Source organism: Chelonia mydas, chromosome 2 (assembly GCF_015237465.2).
Source record: "Chelonia mydas isolate rCheMyd1 chromosome 2, rCheMyd1.pri.v2, whole genome shotgun sequence".
Lineage (NCBI taxonomy): Eukaryota > Metazoa > Chordata > Testudines > Cheloniidae > Chelonia > Chelonia mydas.
The window spans coordinates 197116129-197140169 of record NC_057850.1 but is presented as its reverse complement, the minus strand read 5'-3'; the positions used below and the strand labels follow the sequence as shown (position 1 = coordinate 197140169).

Sequence of the window (24041 nt, the reverse complement as noted above, 5' to 3'; positions counted from 1 at the left end):
CCCCTCTGCCACCCCAACTCCGCAAGCCCTACAACAAATTCTGGAAAATTCAATCCCAGAAACTCAGACCCACACCCTCATGGTTCCAGGCCATTCAGAACTTTAAAGATAATCAGCAACACCTTGAACTAAATCTGAAAGTGAAAATGAAGCAGGTGGGTTTATAACTGATAGGTAACATTGGTTCACATTCCTTTGATAACATAAAATGGACTTAAATTTCTCATTAGTCCAAGCTGAGCATTTTTTGTAATATTTCTACATATTATACCCAGACTATTCTATCTTCTAGTAAGGCTAAATCCTGCAAAGGTGATTCACTTATTTGCGTGTTTCTCATATTCTTCTTTCCTTGTGTCTGTATTCAGACTTTCTCTTACATTTGACAACTCCCTGGACCATGCAAATTATTTCACTTTGTGTTTATGATCCCTATCATTTCTTTGCTTTAATTTTGCTTCATTTCCTCTACTTGTACATTTTTTTTGCTCCTGCAACTCTCTATTCCCCCACATCCTTTCTTCCCTTCTTTCTGGTTTTCCCACCAATAGAAGGATGACACTGGAAAGTCTATTTTGGATTTTTCCTCCTGATTTGAAAGACTCATAATAAAAACAGTGCTGCCTGCAGTCTAGCCTGTATCTCAATGAGCTCCGTGGGATTCAGGAAAGCTCAGAGTTGTGACTCTAACTGAAATCAGTCAAATACCCTTATGCACATATTACAGAAGGTTTTATGATCATGACATTGTGATCCTAATTTTTCACAGCTCATTGCTTTGCAAGCTGCATTAAGTTGGCAGAAGCTATGTTCAAGGCCTCTGAAGCTATGACGTATATAAAATTCAAGATCTCAAGAAAATGATTTTAGCAGGTGCCACTCTCACCAAAATGGTTTTTTTTTGCAATTGAAAATAAATCAGTCTTTTCAAAATACATGTATTCTGCTTCTGCATAATAAATATCCAAATACCAAACTCTCAAGGCTTCAAATAAATGCATCAAAATACAAAACAAATAGGGCTGTTAGTCCCCCCTCCCCTTTATGTTATCATATTACCATCACTTTTGCTGTCCAAGGAATGAAGAGCACAACTATATTTAGTGTTTTCTGTGTTATGTACATGTGTAAACTGAAGGGAAAACAAAATATTTTTCAAGAGCTAAAGAAAATTAAATGCTCTGCTCAATTATCAAGACAGATTAACAAAGACATGAACAGCATTATTTTAATAAATAAAGTTGAATGAATTTGTAAAAGGTTGATATAGTTTATTGGATCTCATATTCTTTGTGTTTTGCAGAAGTTTACTCATCGCTTAGAATATTTAGCATGGGAAAAGTCCATCTGCATGACAGCTGAATGATTCTGAATCTGCAGATACTTAGCAGCAATAGAAAGTGTCCTATGCAGCACTGAAGAAACGATCTTCAAAGGAGCTACTTAATCTGGCTCATATAAAGTTATTTATGCCAAACTCCTTGGACAATAAAGCCAAGTAGATAATTACATTAATTTAAGCAAATCCCTCCTTAGATGCTGTCAAAATGGGAAGACAAAATATAGTAGAATTGAAACCTGTCAATACTGGAATATTAAAAAAATATCAAAGGGGAAAAATAAAGTTGGAAACAGGGAACTTACACAACTACATATTCACTAGAGGGTCTTTTCTCATGCCTAAATGCTTATTCACAACATAAACACAGAGTACGTGTTCAGGTTATCAGTGTCATTTTACATCTGCCTATTATAATTTTCAGATGCATTGCAGACAAATGAACACACCGTGTTAATTCTTCCACTTATTTTCTTTACACAAACATAGCCTGGATAGAAAATAGAACCTAATGTTTCCATTCTGTTGCAATAATCTATTTCAATTCTGTTTCTGACTCTAACAAGCCAATATATAACAGATGAACCCATGACAATTTTGTGCTGTTTGACACCCCAGGAATCTTTATGTTCCATGCCAGCAGCATGCTTGCCCACAACACGTGCTGACATTTAAAATCATTACTTCCCACTGATGAGTAATATAAAATGGAATTTAAAAATAAACATGGAATTATTATTATTTATACTCCTGAACCACTTCAGAGCCACAGTCATAGACCAGGGCTGCACTGTGCTAGGTGCTGTGCAAACGTAGAACAAAAAGATGGTCCCTGCCCCAGAGAGCTTTCAATGCAACCAGAACACAAGAGACAACAGAGGGCTCAACAGACAGTACAAGGATTGGTCAGAATGCTAGGTAGTGGTATTAGCACACCAGCAGCCTAATCGTGGCCAAGTTTTTGTAGGCATCATGGAAAAGGAGATTTTTAAGGAGGATAACGAGTTAGTTTTGTGGATGCTCCCAGACAGCTTCTCTCAAGTATGTGGGGGCAGCATGAGAGAAAGCATGAAAATGCTTGTCTGAAAATTTAACAAGAGCAGGCCCTGGAGGCAAAAGTTGACATCTTGCTAGTCAATGAGACAGGAAAGGTAGGGTGGAAGATGGACAATAAAGAACCATGAAAGTGAAGACAAGTAGTTTGTGTTTGATCTAGTTCTTTATCACTTGTTGGTAGGGAAATATTCATACAACTGTAACACTTAACTTGAAGTACTTTCTACTTTTATATTTTTCATTGCAATACTGATGATAAGTGCAGAAAAATAAATTCCTTTGACTTTTTCATTATTAAAACTATGGAATTAAGTTTTATTTCATATATTAGTGCTACAATACTTCCCACAAAAGCATATGGAAAACTCAGAGCTTACTCTCATACATGGGGAGTGGGGTGGACTGATCCTCATGCAGAAGGAGGAGGTTTAGCCTTCAAATTCCACAGAGGTCTAGGCCATTCACACAAGCTACCAGACTTTCTGTGCTCCCTGCTAACTGTGGAACCAACATATCCCAAAACTTATGAACCTCAATCAATTTTGTATTTTTTACATCTCAATAGGTGCCAATTTTATATCTGAATTATATTTTCAAAGCTACCCACATATTATTAATTGGGGATCGGTCCTGCTTTGAGCAGGGGGTTGGACTAGATGACCTCCTGAGGTCCCTTCCAACCCTGATATTCTATGATTATTCACACAGTATTTTGATACATTTTTAAAAATAGATATTTCCTATGGACAGTGTGTACGGTGGGTATAAATAAAAGTCATGGTGATGATGCTTTATTTCACACCATTCTTCGTTGCTTTTCATCTACTTGCACCATCACAAGGTAGATATGAAATAGGCTTAGTGGGAGTGTCCTCTTGACAGCCACACTTCCTTGTTTTGATTCTGTGATGCTGGAGCGTGTTAATGGCTCCCATCAATCACAGATCAGTCAATGGGTGCAATGAGCACCCTTTATCAAGGCTAAATGGGGGAGCAATTAAATGCCCCTTTGCATGATGATGGGTGTGTGGTGAAAGCCACTGCCCAAACCACTGGCCAGTATAGTATGGACTGAGCAGCGGGTGAGCCATATGGGCTGAGGTGTTCACTGGGAATATAAGAATGGCCTCATTGGGTCAGACCAATGGTCCATCTAGCCTAGTATCCTGTCTTCCGACAGTGGCTGCCAGATGTTTCAGAGGAACCGATTGCAAATGCAGGGGGTGGGGCATTGATTGGCTGGAGCTGTATGTGGCAGAAAGCAACTAGAAAGCCAGGGAAAGCCAGTAGAAAGGAAGCAGTGTGAGTGTAGCTTTGGGACAAAGCCAAGAAAGAGCTCCTTTTGGATAGAGTACTCTCTGAGAAAGCAATTTTGGATTTCTGAATAAGGAAATTGCCACTGTTTGTTCCTACTGTGTTCAGGGAAATGAGAATTTGTGTACATTCTTTGTAAATAAACAGGACTGCACCAAAGAAATACCTGACCCAGATAACAGATTTCTCCTCCTAAAGCAAACAACCTGGCAAGGGCCCAAACACTGACTAACCACTCAGGACAAGGAACAACAATACAAATCCCTTCCACCATGTGGGACTTGCGTAGAGTTATATTTGGTTTTGCAATACCAAAGAATGCTAAATGAGCCCAAGTGAAACTAGTCAGCCAACCACATTAGTTTTCTGAGTGATTATACCACCAATGACTACCTTAGTAACTTGAAATCAACGGGGCTACTCACTTGCTGAGAGATGCTTCAGTGATTAGCTGGAGCAGGGCCTTTAAGTGCATGGTGGCTTACTGTCAGCCAAGAATAGGAAACAAGTGCAGTAGGAGTCCTTAATATCTGAAGGAAGTTGGGCATTGCAAGAGCTGCAGAAGCATGTTTTGGAGTTTATTTTGTTTCCTCTGCCTTGGCCACCATCTTGACCCACTAACCTGCCAGACAGAACTCCTGCTCTATGGTAGCATTATACCTTTCAAAACCTCTCAAGAGTTCCAGAAATTAACCCATCTGAATTAGGCTAAACGGGGAAAAAAATCCTGAAAATAAAGGTCCCAAACTCACCGTTGGTGGGAGGGTGGGGAGTTGTGGAGAATAAAAAAATGCAAATATGCAAGGAAGACCAGTGGAAGAGCCAATACAACTCACAAAAGCTAACATAAAACAGATAACTTGCTGACTCTACAAAATAATATTAAATTATTTGCTTCAGTGTGGTGCCAATAAGAAGATTGGGAACAAATGCCAGAAACAGGTACACATTTTTGAAAGGAGGAGAAAGAGTTCAAATGGACTGAGGTGATGCCAAACCTGGTGATAGACAAATTAAGATATCAGAAGTTAACAAGTGGCAGACCTAGCTAGGATTCCTCTCAAATTCTGAAGGAAATGAGAAATCAATGGGCAAACTATTAAACAGAATATAATCTGGCTTCATATACTGACTCACATTGTCAATGTATCTCGAAGGGCTATATTTAAAAATATTGAAAACAGCTGAGATACAGCACACAGCATACTGGAAAAGAGGAACTTAATATTGTACGCTTCAGGAAGTGCTAAAGGAAAGATCCAGGGTTATTAAAAAGCTAGAAGCTTGACTTCAACTCAGGAAAACGTTGAAAAAAACTAACAAAACACAGAATCAGAGAATACCTAGAAAATTGTGATTAATGAAAGTCACCAAGAACTCACTAAAGGAAGGATAGGTACAAAAACATTAGTAGATTTCTCATGCCTTTTAAAAAAGTTACAATCTTAAACAAAACACAAAAGATGTCAGATTCAGCAGTACAGTAATACAGGCTTTTAAAAATGGCAGCACCTAAAAAATTTCTGAGCCCTGGTCTACACTAGGAGTTGAGGTCGAATTTAGCAGCGTTAAATTGATTTAACCCTGCACCCGTCCACACGACGAAGCCCTTTTTTTTGACTTAAAGGGCTCTTAAAATCGATTTCTTTACTCCACCCCCCGACAAGGGGATTAGTGCTGAAATCAGCCTTGCTGGGTCAAATTTGGGATAGTGTGGATGCAATTCGATGGTATTGTCCTCCAGGAGCTATCCCAGAGTGCTCCATTGTGACCGCTCTGGACAGCACTCTCAACTCAGATGCACTGGCCAGGTAGACAGGAAAAGGCCCGCAAACTTTTGAATCTCATTTCCTGTTTGGCCTGCTTGGCAAGCTGCAGGTGAGTGCAGAGCTCATCAGCAGAGGTGACCATGATGGAGTCCCAGAATCGCAAAAGAGCTCCAGTATGGACCGAACGGGATCTGATCGCTGTATGGGGAGAGGAATCCGTGCTATCAGAACTCTGTTCCAGTTTTCGAAATGCCAAAACATGTGTCAAAATCTCCCAGGGCATGAAGGACAGAGGCCATAACAGGGACCCGAAGCAGTGCCGCGTGAAACTTAAGGAGCTGAGGCAAGCCTACCAGAAAACCAGAGAGGCAAATGGCCACTCCGGGTCAGAGTCCCAAAGATGCCGCTTCTATGATGAGCTGCACGCCATTTTAGGGGGCTCAGCCACCATTACCCCAACCGTGTGCTTTGACTCCACCAATGGAGAGGGAGGCAACACGGAAGCAGGTTTTGAGGATGAGGAAGATGATGAGTTGTAGATAGCTCACAGCAAGCAAGCGGAGAAACCGGTTTTCCTGACAGCCAGGAACTGTTTCCTACCCTGGACCTGGAACCAGTACCCCCCGAACTCACTCACGGCTGCCTCCTGGACCCGGCAGGCGGAGAGGGGATCTCTGGTGAGTGTACCTTTTTAAATACTATACATGGTTTAAAAGCAAGTGTGTTTAATGATTAATTTGCCCTGGCATTCACGGCCAGTACAGCTACTGGAAAAGTCTGTTAACGTGTCTGGGGATGGAGTGGAAATCCTCCAGGGACATCTCCATAAAGCTCTCCTGAATGTACTCCCAAAGCCTTTGCAAAAGGTTTCTGGGGAGGGCAGCCTTATTCCATCCACTACGGTAGGACACTTTACCACATCAGGCCAGTAGCACGTAGTCAGGAATCATTGCAGAACAAAGCATTGCAGCGTATGTTTGCTGGCATTCAAACAACATCCTTTCTTTATCTCTCTGTGTTATCCTCAGGAGAGTGAGATATAATCCATGGTCACCTGGTTGAAATAGGGTGCTTTCCTTAAGGGGACATTCAGAGGTACCTGTTTCTGCTGGGCTGTCTGCCTGTGGCTGAACAGAAATGTTCCCCGCTGTTAGCCAGATGGTGGGGGGAGGGGTTAGCCACAGAGTAGGGAGAGGCAAAATGCGATCTTGTAACGAAAACACATGTGCTATGTATGTAATGTTAACAGCAAGGTTTACCGTGAAAGAGCGTACCCATTGTTCTATAAAATGTGTCGTTTTAAATACCACTGTCCCTTTTTTTCCTCCACCAGCTGCACAGGTTTCAAGGATCACAGGAGCTTCTCCTTCCCAGAGGCTAGTGAAGATTACAAGGCAAAAAAAAGCACTCGCGATGGAATATTCTCTGACCTCATGCTGTCCTTCCACACTGACAGAGCACAGACGAATGCGTGGAGGCAGACAATGTCAGAGTGCAGGAAAGCACAAAATGACTGGGAGGAGAGGTGGCGGGCTGAAGAGAGTTAAGTGGCGGGCTGAAGAGAGGGCTGAAGTTGATAGGTGGCGGCAGCGTGATGAGAGGAGGGAGGATTCAATGCTGAGGCTGCTGGAGGATCAAACTAATATGCAAACTAGTATGGTTAAGCTGCAGGAAAGGCACAGACCGCTGCTACAGCCCCTGTGTAACCAACCATGCTCCTCCCCAAGTTCCATAGCTTCCTCACCCAGACGCCCAACAACGCGGTGAGGGGGCCTCCGGCCACCCAGCCACTCCACCCCAGAGGATTGCCCAAGCAACAGAAGGTTGGCATTCAATAAGTTTTGAAGTGCTGTGTGGCCTTGTCCTTCCCTCCTCCACCATCCCACCTGGTGCTTCCCTCCTCCACCACCCCTCCTGGGCTACCTTGGTAGTTATCCCCCTATTTGTGTGATGAATTAACAAAGAATGCATGAATGTGAAGCAACAATGACTTTATTGCTTCTGCAAGTGGTGATCGAAGGGAGGAGGGGAGGGTGGTTAGCTTACAGGGAAGTAGAGTGAACCAAGGGGAGAGGGGGGGTTTATTAAGGAGAAACAAACAGAACTTTCACACCGTAGCCTGGCCAGTCATGAAACTGGTTTTCAAAGCTTCTCTGATGTGCACTGCACCCTCCTGTGCTCTTCTAACCGCCCTGGTGTCTGGCTGCGCGTAACCAGCGGAAGATGATTTGCCTCAACCTCCCACCCCACCATATACGTCTCCCCCTTACTCTCACAGATATTGTGGAGCACATAGCAAGCAGTAATAACAACGGGAATATTGGTTTCGCTGAGGTCTAATCGAGTCAGTAATCTGTGCCAGCGAGCTTTTAAACATCCAAATGCACATTCTACCACCATTCTGCACTTGCTCAGCCTGTAGTTGAACAGCCCGTGACTACGGTCCAGGCTGCCTGTGTATGGCTTCATGAGCCATGGCATTAAGGGGTAGGCTGGGTCCCCAAGGATAACTATAGGCATTTCAACATCTGCAAAGGTTATTTTCTGATCTGGGAAGAAAGTCCCTTCCTGCAGCTTTTGAAACAGACCAGAGTTTCTGAAGATGCGAGTGCCATGTACCTTTCCCGGCCATCCCACGTTGATATTGGTGAAATGTCCCTTGTGGTCCACCAGTGCTTGCAGCACTACTGAAAAGTACCCCTTGCGGTTTATGTATTCGCCGGCTTGGTGCTCCGGTGCCAAGATAGGGATATGGATTCCGTCTATGGCCCCACCACAGTTAGGGAATCCCATTGCAGCAAAGCCATCCACTATGACTTGCACATTTCCCAGGGTCACTACCCTTGATATCAGCAGATCTTTGATTGCGTTGGCTACTTGCATCACAGCAGCCCCCACAGTAGATTTGCCCACTCCAAATTGATTCCTGACTGACCAGTAGCTGTCTGGCGTTGCAAGCTTCCACAGGGCTATTGCCACTCACTTCTCATCTGTGAGAGCTGCTCTCATCTTGGTATTCATGCGCTTCAGGGCAGGGGAAAGCAAGTCACAAAGTTCCATGAAAGTGTCCTTACGCATGCGAAAGTTTCGCAGCCACTGGGAATTGTCCCAGACCTGCAACATTATGCGGTCCCACCAGTCTGTGCTTGCTTCCTGGGCCCAGAATCAGCGTTCCACAGCATGAACCTGCCCCATTAGCACCATGATGCCCACATTGCCAGGGCCCGTGCTTTCAGAGAAATCTGTGTCCATGTCCTCATCACTCTCGTCACCGCGCTGACGTCGCCTACTCGCCCGGTTTCGCTTTGGTAGGTTCTGGTGCTGCATATACTGCTGGATAATGCGTGTGGTGTTTAATGTGCTCCTAATTGCCAAAATGATCTGAGCGGGCTCCATGCTTGCCGTGGTATGGCATCTGCATGGAAAAAAGGCGCAGAACGATTGTCTGCCGTTGCTCTGACGGAGGGAGGGGCGACTGACGACATGGCTTACAGGGAATTAAAATCAACAAAGGGGGTGGCTTTATATCAAGGAGAAACAAAAACAACTGTCACACAGAATGGCCCTCTCAAGGATTGAACTCAAAACCCTGGGTTTAGCAGGTCAATGCTCAACCCACTGAGCTATCCCTCCCCCCAGTATTCCAGGCAGGACTGAATCTCCATTAAACTTTTCAAGGTGCCCCTGACAGACCTCACCGAAACGACTGTCAGCCGTTGATTTCATGGAGGAAGGGGGGAGGCAAATGAATACAAAACAAATCTGGTCTATTTCTTGTTTTGATCCACTCCATCTATCTTTTACATCTTTGGCTGGCAGCAGATGGTGCAGTAGGACTGCTAGCCATGCTCATCTCCTGGCTGCTCAGCAGAAGACACTGCAATAGGACTGCTAGCCATCCTGGCTGCTCGGCAGAAGATGGTGCAATAGGACTACTAGCCATTCTCATCTCCTGGCTGCTCGCCAGAAGACGGTGCAATAGGACCGCCGGCAGGACTAAAGAGAATGACCTGGTCGAGTCATTTCTATTTTTGTCCCTGCGCCCATATCTGCCCAGTTGCTCCTGACCGACCTTACCGAGGTGGCCAAGAGCATCTAGGACATGACGACGATGGTTATCAGGCCTATTGCACCATCTGCTGCCACAAGGCAATGAGCTGCTGCTGTGTAGCAATGCTGTACCGCATCTGCCAGCACCCAGGAGACATACGGTGACAGTGAGCTGAGTGGGCTCCATGCTTGCGGTGGTGTGGCGTCTGCACAAGTAACTCAGGAAAAAAGGCGTGAAACGATTGTCTGCCGTTGCTTTCACGGAGGGAGGGAGCGAGGGTGGGCCTGACGAAATGTACCCAGAACCACTCGCGACAACACTTTTTGCCCCATTAGGCATTGGGATCTCAACCCAGAATTCCAATGGGTGGTGGAGACTGCGGGAACTGTGGGATGGCTACCCACAGTGCAACTCTCCGGAAGTCGACGCTAGCCTCGGTACTGTGGAAGCACTCCGCCGAGTTAATGCACTTAAAGCATTTTGTGTGGGGACACACACAATCGACTATATAAAAACGATTTCTAAAAAAACGACTTCTATAAATTCGACCTAATTTCATAGTGTAGACATACCCTGAGATAACGAAGAGTTGCTAGGAGAGCCAGGTCTCTCATCCACCCAGGACTTTTGGATGGTATTTTCAAGTGAGCTAGATGGTCAACTCCCATCAACTTTCCAAGCTTAGCATCCTGAGAACACACTATTTTCGAGCACTAGTATGCTCAGCCGCGTGACTCCTCCTCTGTACACCATTAATCATAGAGAAAGACACAGCACTGCCTATGAACTTTCCAAAGCTATGTGCGTATGTGCAGAACCCATAGAACACTGGCAAACGACTGAAAGACTGCATTACAAAAGCCAGTGTATATGCACAAAGTACTTAAAAAACAGTCTGACTTTGATAAGTCACAGCCAATTAACAAGAGACCAACAAAAAGCACATCTCTGACCAAGGAACTACCTCCTGTCAAAATCCACATTTCTAACGTCTACCACTAATGCATGAGTGCTGTTCACAGGAAAGCACAGGAAAAGTATTTTTGTTCCTACTCTTTGATTTTGAAAATGGCTAAACCATTTCGGTTGATTATATTAAGAAAAAGAAAAATAGTAAAAATTTACTTACCTACCCATATATTTTCTCAAGTTGGTACATGATGATCTGTGATCCAATACTCATCTTATTCCTACTCATCTTTCAAACAGGGAAGAGCCTCTTTTTTTCTTTTAAATCCCCTGCCCTAGCTTCACAATGTAGTACCAGGAGGTGGAGCTGTCAGGGAACTGATCGCCTCTCCAACTCCCCAGCCAACTGCCTATGCTGAGAAGACAAGCTATAAATTCTGATTTATAATCATTATGAAAGATTTTCTGTTTCCAGGCAGGATACTTCATCTTTTGCATCTTATTAATTTATTATACAAAAAAATGGAAATGAAGACTTATATCCCAATATGAGGAAATCCCATTTCTCTGTCTCTCTCTCTGCAGGAATGCTCTGCAAGAGAAAAAGGACAGAGTACAACATTTCCCTTCCAACTGGCATGTGATGCAAAAGTAAGTGACGCTGTGGCTGGAGGGCCATGAAGCAACATGCACCCAATTCAGAGAATGAAAAATTACAGCTAGCTAAGTGAATTATACCTTTCACTGCTATTCTGTGATATTTTCTAAGTGGGTTATAGTCAACAGCAAAACAAATCCCCACAAACAGGAGGGAAACTAAAAAAAATGAAGAAAATTGAATTGAGAGGGAAAAAACTCTTATCCAAAGATTGTTTTTCGTTTGTCTGGATTTTTTGCTTTTATTCTTTCTCCTTCCTCCATCATATGAAAGGCTTTAATGAAGAAAACCAAGAATGAAACTGCAGAACCATTTGTCCAAAAATAATATCAGACAAAGACAACACTTCTATTTTAAAGTAACAGATAAAGGAAAGGAGACTGAGACTGGGCAGCCAAACAGTAAAATTGCTTGAATGAAGTACTGTGTTGTCCTGCCAGGAAATGGCGAGGTTCCTGAATAAATGAGTTCCTGAATAAGTGAGAAAGGGAAGCGGAGTGTAATTTGTGAAAAATCTGTAGGAGGCCTGACAAATTCCTGAATTTATCCAGCTGGAAATAGTGAACGATTTGCACCCTTCCTTAGGCAGCCAACTAATCCTAACATTTTCTTCAAGCTTTAGATTTACATAAACAGAATTTGAATGTCTCAATCACAGTTCAAGAGTGAAACTAATTATCCTGGTAGTGGAAGGGCTTAGAACACAAGGAAAGCAAATTAAAAGAGACTGGTTCAAGTGAAAACCAGAGAATCCTGGTGCAGGCCTGAGAGTCACCTCACCAGGGAAAAGGTGCACATAAGGATTCCAGACAGATATTGAAGAGACACAGCTTGAAGGTCCTGGGAAACGTGAGTGTGCTGCTAAAGAAGGGATAGACATAGAAGGAATGTGCTACAAGGAATATGTCTCCTAACACTGAGCCTTGGTCCTTCAGGAAGGTAGGATTCAAACCCAATCAAGAGCCCATCTAGAAAGAACTGCAATATGCCCCTGGTTGTGAGATACAGGGGAACTTTGTCCTTTCAAGAGCATCAGGTTCAAGTTCTCAGAACTCTTGAAATGCCCAGATTTGAAGACCGTTTATAGACTTGAGGAGGAAGTTCATGAGCTTTCCTGAATATTCATGCTCTAGAAGGTAAAACCTCTTCAGTTCAATGTGCTGTAGGTGTGAAAGTTTGAGGGGATCCTGGAATAGAATTTCCCACTAATCAGGAGTTTCAAGGATGCTGAACTGACATCTGAACGAGTCTGAGACCATGGGTTCCTAGGCCACTACTTTTCTGTTAACTTCAAATGATTTAGTTCTCATTCAATAGCATCCCAGTGGCAGCTGCTTAAATAAGTAACCTACATACTGCTCTTTTGCTCAAATGTATGTGGTTTTAATCCTTAGATGCCTTATGTTGTGAGCTCCTCAGAGCAGACACTGTCCTTTATGAGGGCTTGGAAAACACCCAGCAAATAGTTGGCAGTACTATAAACAAACAATCAATGTAATACATAGTCAGCAAAACTTTCAGCTCCAGGAAAGAGAATTCCTCCTGCTTTATTCCAGATTTTTAGCTTTTGCTCTAGCATGCAACAGTAGCCCTGGTGTTACATTTCATGAGCGGCAACCAATTCTGGATGGAAACTTAAGGAGAATCACCTTTCTAGCTGCTATAATTTTAAAAAGGTGTTCTGATGAGTGTCCTAGGACAACCTCTTGCTTGGAATTGAGTGGGACTATCTCAGCTTCCACAGTGCTGCAGAAAAGAACAGGGCCGCCCAGAGAATCTGATTCGTGGTTCCGATAATCACAAAAATTTGTAGCGTTCAGAGGTGCACCATGACCAGTGCACAGAACCCTCGGACTGCCTTGATATAATGGAAACTGGTACCAAATATGGAGAACCTCAGCCATTTGAGTGGTTTTTTAAACCTGTTGTTTTGGTTTCAGAACCTCTGGGAGTCACGCCTGCCCTCCCTCCCCGAGGAGAGAGGGACTGACAGAATCACTGACAGGGCATGGGTTCAAGATACCGGTCATAACAAGGATTGTGTAAGACCCTTGTTGGAATAATTGGGTCAAAAATACCTAGTTACTGCAGCAGTCTGAAAGGAGCAGGGCGTCCTGTGCTGTGGGTTTTTCCTAATCCTCTGCGTTAGCAGCTTCTTGAAGATGCTCCTGGACACTATATTTCACTTCAGTCAGAAGAAGAAAGCGGGGGGAAGACACAAAACAGCCAAGGACCTCGGGCTTGTTGTTTCCCAAATGCCAGGACCTGCTGCTGAATTTCAGCCTCAAACAAGTGAAGGCTTGCCTGCCACACTGCTATTGCTGTAGTCAGCCCTTGTTGCCATGTTTTACTTTGGCCTGGAGCACCAAGTGGTCAGGGGTCCCTGGCTTGGAGGTTCTGAAAAGCTGGTTCCCACTGCTGAATCTGTGCCCCCAGACGGCGTAAGGCTTGTGTGCCACATTACTGCAGAGTGGTGTAATACTGCACAATTGATCCACCAGCAGAAGCCTCTTTGATCCGAGCTGAGCTTGCTACGCTGCTGGGTTTTTTCTTGCAATACCACTGTCCGGCAGAGTCCTGTTTTAAAAGTATCTTCTCCCTACCAAGGGAGCACCAAGGAGAGGGTAAAAAATAAAAATATACATATCTTGGGAAAAGCTCCTGCCTGGAGACAGAGAAAGGAGAATCGAAGGGAACTTCCTGCCTCTTCCAGTGGAGACAAGACACTGGGGAGTTAAGAGAGTCAATTCATTCTCTGAACAGCTCCACCTGCTGGCAGTACATCCTGAAGCTAGAGAGGGCTTCTTTGGTTAAAAAAAAAACCCCCAACAAACAAGGAGAGAGAGGGCTCCATGCTTTGAAAAGGAGGAAAACCCCCAGTTGTAATGGGTCATGGATCACAAGGTGCCCATGATGTAGAATACAAATTATGCCCAGACTGACAACAAATCTGGCAAATTTAGCTAGATATAAAAACTGAAAAGGGAATAAAGAATTGGAAATGGCCCCCTAGAACAGAAATTCTGGTAAAATTTATCTATAACAGGAGCAGATGGAGCCTCACGATTCCATGGGTGCACTCTACTAAGCGTTTCTTGTTGCAGTCAACTGGGGCACTGGTCTGGCTCAGCAGCACCCTCTGCCATGGCATGGCAACCCTAATCCAGGCTCAGTGTGGAGGGCAGGGTTTGGAGAGTGAGCACACCTCACACTCACCCGGCAGTGGCGTGAGGCTGGGCCCACCTCTCCACTCTGGGCACTGTGACCAGGGATATGGTGTCGCAGCATCACGCAGGTTTGTCACTTTAGTGGGGATTAATGGTTGCTGTGGGTGCAAATGAACCTATAAAACTCTGAAATAGCCAATACTCGGGTATAAGCATCGTTGCACACATTGCTTATAATACTTTTTAAAAAAATCTTACTGTAATATTGCTTTTATATCCATAAGTAGGTGCTCAGATTATATGGTGATGAGTACCAAAGAAATGACAATAAATATATAAACGAACTAGGGAGATTTCTGATTTGTTTTTTTCCCATTATGATTATTTTACTATTATGTTTGGCTGGCTTTTTGCTTTTAATTCTAGATATACATATAGTGACTGTAGGACAAATGTGAGACTGAAACAGTCATAGTATTCTGTCCATAATTTTAAAAAAATCCCAAGAAACAAGTTTTTGGATGTTAAAGATCTTTGAAATAAGATACTAAGTATTCTTGAATCCATATATTTCTGGAGTGAATACAGTGCATGTATTGTGCTCCTACATTGTGTTTCTAAAATGTTACTGAATTGCCTACTAGGTGTGATATATTTTTGCAATATTTTTTTTCTTATTTTTGCTGCTCTAGTTACAATATTGCCTCCATCTAGTCTTTTATTAATAATTCCCAAAGCATATCTTTTGTTATAGATTAATGACCCCAAATAATAAATTCTCATTTAGTTTTCACAAGTGATTTCTTTTGCCACTGCAAAATGTTGATTTGATTCATAATGTAAAAAAGACATTTTTGTGAATATTTATGAATTATGAAACACAATACACCATGAGCAATATTTCAGTCTTTCCATTTGCTTGTTAAATATACTAGATTTATTCAACCACTATTTATATTTTATTCACTTAAAAATGGTTCTTAAGCATCAGCTACATAACAGTTCAAGTGAAATATTCTCTATTCCAAATGATACATTTGTTCTGTGATGTGATTCATGATTCAGTATGCAGTTTTGGAATTGGACCTCATTATTTAGATCTTTTAAGAGCTCTGATTATAATGTTCAGAATTTAAGAAGGGTAATGCTTAAGTATAGTAATTATGCAAGGACTCAAAACATTTACGAATGTAAACATTTACACTAACTTGCTACAATAAAAGTACAAGATCTGTGTTTTTGTGGGGAGAAGCTTGATTTAACTGAACATGAAAAAATTGCAACACATCCTAAATTGAAATATAAAACTACAATTTCTTTCAAGGAGAAAATAAACAAATCATTTAGATTTGGAATGGCACTGTACATATTTTTTTTTTATAAGAGTCCAGTCAGTTTCTGAACATTTGCAAAAATGGAAACTCAGGTAAACTATTAGATAATTTAAAGAGAGAAAAAAGGCAGAGGGTAAAATTTTCAAAAGTGCCTAAGGAGCCTAGATCCCATTCACGTTGGATGTAAATGTGATTTGGGCTTCTAAACGCCTATGTCACTTTTGAAAATGGGACCTCAGCTCCTAAGTCATTTAGGCACTTTTGTAGATTTTACCCAGAGCCTCCAATCAGTCAAGATTTTGAAATTTTATTGCATCTTCCCTAGCAGCCACCAATTATTGTCCAATACTTTTAAAACCTCTTATTGCCTTCTGCCAAATTATGTAATTCTACACTGTTACTATGTAGAGATGGGTCAGGATGTGGAAATAGGCATTATTACTGGAACACATGATTTCAGCAGGACTTAACTATTTAACCCTCTTTTAACCAGTACAGATTATTGGCTGTTCTACACATTTCGAAAGTCTTCCAAATGGCTTTACCAATCTGATCTGTATGTCATCATATTGACCTCAGATATGGCTGAAAAACAATATGGTTTTGTTGTAATCTCATTCACCTTATGTAACTAGAGCAGGGGGTTCTCAAACATCATTGCACCGCAACCCGCTTCTGACAACAAAAATTACTTCACGACCCCCGGAGGGGGGACTGAAGCCTTAGCCCGCCCAATCCCTGCCACCTTGGGTGGGAGTGCCAAAGTCCAAGGGCTTCAGCCCCAGGCAGGGGGCCTGTAATTTCAGCCCAACTGCCCAAGGCTGAAGCCCTAAGGCTTTGGCACCAGACAGTGGGGCTCAGGCTTTGGCTTTGGCCCCTGGCCCCAGCAAGTCTAAGCTAGCCCTGGAAACCCCATTAACATGGGGTCGTGACCCACTTTGGGGTCTCAACACATAATTTGAGAACCGCTGAACCATAGTTTTCATTTGTATAACTTCTTGTTAAGCTTCCTAGAAATTCACTTCCTGCTTTTACCCCACCACAGTTGTTTTTATTTAAATGGAATTACTTGAAGCATGAAGATGTGTAATAGCCGACTATGATGGTGTCATCAAAAACCTTTTTACAAAAATTACATAAACATGTCAATACATAAATATGTGAGAGAGAAAGCTTATTTTATAAGACATTTATTTTCCTGATGCTCACACAGCTCTTTCATCTGAGTAACAGCAATGCTGTGGCTACATAAGGAAGGAAACTGAAAACAGTGCAACAGTTCCAACAGATCTAAAAAGTACCCTACAAACTTTGGTCAGATGACCTGGCAGCCTGTCAGATTTAAGTGCTTTCTATTTCCAAGGTTAGAATGGCATTGAAAAACTAAACAAATGCCAAGTTTCAAGTGTCTGAATTGAATTTGGCCTCAAATCAAAATCAAGATAATCACATCAGAATGGCAAAGCTGGAAAATCTCCTGAAATATAAATTACAGTTTCAGATTGATTCATTAAACTTAATACACAACACTCAAATGTCAGCAGAGGTGGGTTTTTTATATTAGACCCAGCAAACCCCAAACTATTGATTAAGCAATGAGATTTTACAAGAAAACATTTATAAACTCATTAAGCAGTTATAATAATAGTTTAAATTATATCACATTCATTTCTAGGAATGTTTTGATTGTCATTAAGAAAAGGGCATTGCACTGGGACATTTGTATTTCTGAATAAATGCGAGGTACATGTTAAATACGAATTCACAAACATTTTGTTAAAACACTACATTTAGGAGTTTAAAGAAATAATTTAGCCCACATAAAAGGTTGATGGAAGTAATAAAAAGTCTCTAAGCTTACAGGATTGTACAAAATGCACAAAAGGAAATACTTCTACTCAAGGACAATACGTGTGTGTGTATATGATGTTATTGCCACCCCTATTTATTTTGTTATCCTCTTGGCATTTTATGCTTTGTAGTCTATGGCCAAAATTGTCAAACGTGGGTGCCTGAAATGAGGCAGCTAAATCAGTGGTTTGATTTTCGGACGTGTTACGCAAAATGCAGATCCCAGGGCTTGTCTACACTGGTGCAGCTGTGCCTCTGTAGTCATTAGTGAAGATACTACCTATGCCTATGGGGGAGCTTCTCCTGTGGGTAGAGATACTCCACTTCCCTCAGAGGTAGAAGCTGTGTTAGTGGAAGGGCTTCTCCTGTTGACAAAGTGCTTTCTGCACTGGGGGCTAGATCAGTATAACTGTGTCGATTTTCCACCCACCCAAGTGATGTAATTATACCAACACAAGTTTGTAGTGTAGACCAAGCCTCAGACATCTGTTTTTCTAAGATTTGTACAGGTACTTGCAATCAACTTCTAACCAGTTCGATGGGTTATATAAATCACAAACATTAACCCCCTGACAAAGAGACGATAGTATATATAGGAGGAAAATTGTATGTCTGATGGTGTCACTTAAGTCAAACCTGAGATGTAAGGAAACAGCTGATAAGGCCAACAATAATCTTGGATACAACAGTTTCCATCTTAACACTTCTTTGTGGCCAAAAGCCAACCCCAATATCTCCTGCCAGAGACAGGTGTCAGACAGCTCCAATGTTTGCCAAAACTAAGAGCTAGTCAGCCCTGCTATTTGCCAAGAACAGGAACTGATTGTTCTTAATTCTTGTAGTTGAAGGAAGGTGATTATAATGAGAAATGAAGGGCTGGAAATCTGTCCAATTTTCCTCCACAGTCTGCTCGTAGGGAGGGGGAGATAGGTTATGAGAGGAAATGATCCCAGAGCTCTATTCCAGGGGTTCTCAAACTTCATTGCACCGTGACCTCCTTCTGACAACAAAAATTACTACAGGGCCCCAGGAAGGGGGACCCAAGCCTGAGTCCACCCAAGCCCCCCAACCTGGGGTGGGGGGCAAAGCCAAAGCCGCACCTCCCCAGGCTGGGGGCCCAAAGTTGAAGCCCAGGGGCTTCAGCCCCAGGCAGGGGGCCTGTAACCTGAGTCCTGCTGCCCAGGGGTGAAGCCCTTGGGCTTGGACCCGGGCCCCAGAAAGTCTAAGCCAGCCCTGGCCACCCCTCTTCTGCCGCTAAGAGTTGTGGGAAGGTGGAGGGAGTCACGGGGCATCCTGGTTCCTGTCCCAATGCCCCGTCTTCCATTGCTTCGCATCCCAGCAATCCCTGTGCTTCCGTCTGCATTTGGTGCCATCTTTCAACCGTCTGTGTACTGAGTGCCCTGCCTCTTCGTTCTGCGGGAATGGATCCCGCACTGTTCATCAATATGTTGCTCACTCTCACTAACATGTCACAAGTGGCAGTGGAGTTATTCCTTCAAGTACAAAGGCAAAAGGAGTTCAACATTGATCTTGCCACGTGTAGTGGCTATGACACGAGATTGCTTGTGGCATTCACGGAGGTGCTGACCACAGTGGAACGCCGCTTTTGGGCTCAGGGAACAAGCACTGAGTGGTGGGATCACATCGTGATGCACTTCTGGGATGATGAGCAGTGGCTGCAGAACTTTCGGATGAGGAAAGCCACATTCATGGGACCGTATTACGAGCTCACCCCAGCCCTGCGGCGCAAGGACATGAGAATGAGAGCTTCCCTGTCGCTGGAGAAGCGTGTGGCGATTGCACTGTGGAAGCTGGCTACTCCAGACTGCTACCAATCAGTCTCTAACCAGTTCGGAATGGGAAAGTCGATCGTTGGACTTGTGTTGATAGAACTGTGAAGGGCCATTAATCGCATCCTGCTCTGAAAGACTGTGACTCTGGGCAACGTGCAGGACATTGTGGATGGCTTTGCACAAATGGGCTTCCCTTACTGTTAAGGGGCGATAGATGGAACACATATTCCAATTGTGGCACCAGACCATCTAGCCACCGAGTACATTAATCGGAAGGGGTATTTCTCAATGGTTCTCCAGGCGCTTGTGGGTCACAGACACTAATGCAGGCTCATCCAGAAAGGTAGATGACACACGCATCTTTCAGAACACTGTCCTGTTCAGGAAGCTGCAAGCAGGGACTTTCTTCCCAGACCAGAAGATCACTGTAGGGGAAGTCGAAATGCCCACTGTGATCCTGGGAGACCCCGCCTCCCCCTTAATGCCGTGGCTTATGAAGCCATACACGGGGCACCTTGACAACAGCAAGGAGCGGTTCAACAGCAGGCTGAGCAAGTGCAGAACGGCTGTTGAGTGTGCTTTTGGCCATTTAAAGGGCCGCAGGCGCTGCCTATATGGGAGGCTGGACCTGGCCGATGATAATATTCCTATGCTTATAGTCTCGTGCTGTACGCTCCAGAATATTTGTGAAGGGAAGGGTGAAAGCTTCACTCAGGGTTGGACTGCTGAGGCTCAGTGCCTGGAGGCTGAATTTGAACAGCCAGAGACCAAGGCCATTAGAGAGGCGCAGCGTGGGGCCATAAGGATCAGGGATGCCTTGAGGCAGCAATTTGAAGCTGAAAGGCACTAATATTTGTTGCTATGCTCGGGAGTGCAGTGCTTGTAATGCTAGGAGGTGATTGTGATTGGTGCAGACGATGCATACGAAAGTGTAAGAAAATTGCCTGTTGCTTTGCAGGGCCCCTTTTTGCTTTCAATTAATGGAATAAAGCTTGCTTTCAAACCAAAACCATTCTTTTATTAAAAAATAACCACCAGATGGGAGAGAGAAACAAAAAACCACATCAACACTGAGGGAGATGGGGGAAGGAAGGGTCCCAGGAGGGAGGGAGGGTCCCAGGATGGTTAAATATTTGTTTATGTCCAGGGATCATATCCAACCTTCTCCTCTGGAGTACAGTGCAGCAGGTACTGTACTTCAGCAAGGCTAAACTGCAGAGGGATGGATGTTGAGTGAAGTGAGTACGGGGAGTCCGCAGTGCTGGACTGTGATGGGGCAGGAGTGGAATGCAGCAGGTACAGACTGGAGCCAGGAGGTTGATAAGAGTGTGTTGGTGGTGACTGGGGAATCCATGGGAAAGAGTATTGTGATAGCGGCTGCAGGGGAGGGCGGGTGCGGAGCTGCTTGGTTTGCAGCGCTAGTAGTGCCTGGAGCATGTCCACTTGGCGCTCCATAAGGTTTAAGAGCCACTCAGTGGCTTCTTTCTGGTGTGCCACGTTCTCCTTTTGGTCCCTCTTCTCGCAGTCCCGCCACTCCTTCAATTTCTGCTTCTCAGCCACGGAGTGCATCATGACATCATGCAAAAAGTCCTCCTTAGCTCTTCGTGGCTGCTTTCTAATTCTGCGCAGCCATTCAACCAGCGATAACAAAGAGGGAGACTGGGCTCCCATGGTCATACCTGTGAAGCCAAAATGCAACATTTGATAAAAGCAGTATTGTTTGCAACACACGGACCACTGATTCAGTGATTTAAAACACAGACACTATTCACATACCTACCACTAACTGGCTGATCCCAGGCAAGCACACGTGAGCCACAAGACCCCCAAAATGGTGAGTAACCATAGGGGCTGGGGAAATCAGTGTTCCAGGACCATACTGTACACTGGGCACATGGCTCTTGGGGAGTGCCAGCACTTTGTGGGGGGGAGGGGGGGATGAAGATGGCTTATAATCATTACTGTACCCACATTTTCCACAGGCTCTGTTCATTATGGAAGATATCTCGCTACTGAGGGTGAGCAGGGAATCAAGGGAGGGTCTTCTCTAAGACTGCGGCTTCTGCCCTGGCCCCTATGTGGCTCGCCTGTGTGCAGCAATGGTCCCCCCACCATCCCCGTGACGGCAGAGTGGCGTGGGAATGTTACCCTTAATGGGGCAAGAAACAAAGCAGTTCTACCAAGGAACCTGCGGCAGCGGATTGCCCAGTATCTCCATGAGAGTTTTGTGGAGATCTCTGAGGCAGATTCTCGTGAAGTGAGGGAGTCAATCAACACCCTGTTCCACTGCTCAGACTAGGCATGTGGTGGTACGTGTATCATACAGACACAAGCCTGCTTTCTGCAACCCTCCTGCCCCCAACAGCTCTCTTCAGCGATTCCCAAAATCAAAGCCACTTACCAGGGGCCTCCTCTCCTGTTTGTGCTTTGCCAACCTCCGACAGCTGTGACTGGCTAGCCTCCTCTGGGATAGAGAAGAGGTCCTGGCTGCATGCATCTCTGACCTCCGAGTCGTCCTCTGCTTCTGGGTCTCCCTCGCCCTCGACATCCTCGTCCAAGATTTCCTCCTCTTGGCTCGGTCCACTCTCGACTGGCACGCGAGCCACCGAAGTATCCACAGTGGCTTTCGCAGTGGAGGTGAGGTCACCACCGAGTATCACGTCCAGCTCTTTGTAGAACCAGCAGCTCGTGGGCGCAGCACTGGAGCGGCGGTTTGCCTCCTGCTCCTCGTAGTAGGCATTCCGTAGTGCCTTCACTTTGACCCTGCACTGCAGTGTGTCCCAGTCATGGCCCCTTTCTGTCATGCATCATGAAATCTGTCCATAGGTATCATAATTCCTATGGCTGGAGTGCAGCTGGAACTGGACAGCCTCCTCTCCCCAAATGCCGATGAGGTCCAGCAGCTCGGCATTGCTCCAAGCGGGGGATTGCCTGGTGCATGGAGCAGGGATGGCCACCGGAAAGATGTGCTAAGACCACTGCACATGTCATCAAGCAAACAGGAATGGGACTTTCAAAATTCCCTAAGAATTTAAGGGGTGGGGCTCATGGCTGGTCACCTGAGAGCTGGTCAGTAGAGTTCAAACCGATGACCAAAGAGGCGAGATCAGGCATTGTGGGACACCTCCCGGAGGCCAATCGCAGCACTGTAATCAACCAGGGTGTGTACACTGGCACTGAGGTGCTGTAGCCCTGGCACAGAAAGCTGTACGCCTCTCGTCTCTTAGTTTCTGCGCACTAAGTGGCTTGGCAGTGTGTACACCTCGGGAGTTACACAGCAGAAAGCTGCTTTACTGTGCAGAAACTTGCCAGTGTAGACAAGGCCTTATATACTTGTGTCTTTAGGCACCCCAATAAAAGGAAAAAGCAAATAACCTGCACTTCAGTGTCTTCATTATTCCCAGTATATTGTTTGAACAGAGCTGAGTAAAAAGCTGAATGGATGTGTTTTTTTTCATTTGAAAAACAAGTAGGTAAGGTCTTAAATTAAAAATATAATATTTTTTTAACAACTTTTCCAGCAAGGCAGCAAATTTTAAATACCAAACAGAAAAATCTATATTATTTGTAATCTTAGGGTTAAAACTTTAAAGTTATGACATTCACAGTTAACGTTTCCATTTTGTCTTTAACTTACCATTGTGCATTTGTATTTCTGGGATCTCTGAATATTGAAAGTTTTGGTATAGTACAAAAATTTTCCTCTTACAGTTACTATTTGGTGAAATTAACAGGAAATTCTATCAACATAAATTTGTAAAAACACAGAAAATTTACATTTTGCCTCCATTTTTGAGCAAAAAACTCTACAGTTTTTCAATACATAAATATTGCTCTAACAATCAGAAAGACTATGTGAGGCCGATGGCTGAAGAAAATGTTTTTTTAAGTTTAAAGTAATTAATTTTTATTTCAGTGAAGGAGCCTGCTCCCATAACATATAAGATTAATCAACCTAGATCTCTTCTCAGCTCTTTAGTAAGGTGGTAAGTTCTTACACAGCACCTACCACATCAGCAGATTTCCTTAAATGAAAGCAACAAGTTTTTTAAATAAGAATTTCTCGTGTCTTAAGAAAGTGGCTGCCTGGAGATATAACTGTCATTGTAGGATACAGATGTGGGAAACCTTGAACATATTAGGGAATTTGCGGGGCACCAGATGGATACATTTGGATCTGATGATTATAAAGTCTGTCTCTGAACTGTTTATTAGTTTCGGGCCCACCCCTGAGGTCTAATGAAATAAATGAACTTGTAGGAGTCTCTCCTCTCATCTGGCCCACGAGAGACTTTCAGGGGCTTCAGAAGATAAATTTGGGTTGTGAGATTGAGTGTAAAGAGCAGATGCTATTTAGCAAAATATATATACAAATATCTTCAGTGATTTTTGTTTTGTCATTAATTTCTGCTTGGGGAATATTTTCAAATGCAAATGCTTAATTAATAAGAAAAATAATCAATTACAATAAATGAAACAATGTGTCATGGAGAAAACCCTAAAACACAACCAGCTCACAATGTTCAAGAACTTACAGACTCTTTTCTGCCCATAGTTTTGCTGTGGGAACGAGAGCGGGAGATGGTGCTGAAAAAGAAATCTTTCTTGGATGCAGACAAAGGAGGAGATCCTGTGCATTCACGTCCTGCAGACAAGCTCTCTATGCTTGGAGATGAACTGACATTTTTTGAACTTTGGCCTGTAAAACAAGCACAGAGCAACAAATCATTAAATCAGTGGAAAACTGCTCTCTCTATCAAGTACCTTTGTGTTTCAGGCTATGTCTACACTACTGTGGTA

At 43.7% G+C, this 24041-nt stretch overlaps 2 protein-coding genes and 1 long non-coding RNA gene across 12 annotated transcripts in view; 1 reads left to right on the top strand and 2 right to left on the bottom strand.

The window, feature by feature from the left end:
* Positions 1–24041, bottom strand: part of TBC1D5 (TBC1 domain family member 5) — a 472491-nt gene that overhangs the window by 39489 nt on the left and 408961 nt on the right. For all 10 annotated transcript variants that reach the window (XM_037890457.2, XM_043540976.1, XM_037890455.2 and 7 more), the window contains one exon: positions 23777–23940. In XM_037890457.2, coding sequence (XP_037746385.1) covers positions 23777–23940 — 164 coding nt within the window. The remainder of the gene's footprint in view (positions 1–23776; positions 23941–24041) is intronic.
* On the top strand, positions 5772–6856 carry LOC122464696. Its single transcript, XR_006288970.1, has 2 exons — positions 5772–6155; positions 6812–6856. It is a non-coding gene; the product is annotated as an uncharacterized LOC122464696 (long non-coding RNA).
* On the bottom strand, positions 20366–23768 carry LOC122464695. The gene is made up of 2 exons (XM_043540982.1): positions 21643–23768; positions 20366–20920 (listed from the first exon to the last, which is right to left on the bottom strand). Exons 1-2 carry the CDS (start codon positions 22043–22045, stop codon positions 20379–20381), a joined length of 945 nt encoding a protein of 314 aa, XP_043396917.1. The 5' UTR covers positions 22046–23768; the 3' UTR covers positions 20366–20378.

Coding starts and splice junctions, on each gene's coding strand:
- LOC122464695 (XM_043540982.1), bottom strand. CDS start 22,045: ATGACAGAAAGGGGCCATGACTGGGACACACTGCAGTGCAGGGTCAAA. Junction 20,921..21,642: donor AACAGGAGAGGAGGCCCCTG/GTAAGTGGCTTT, acceptor TTGGCTTCACAG/GTATGACCATGGGAGCCCAG.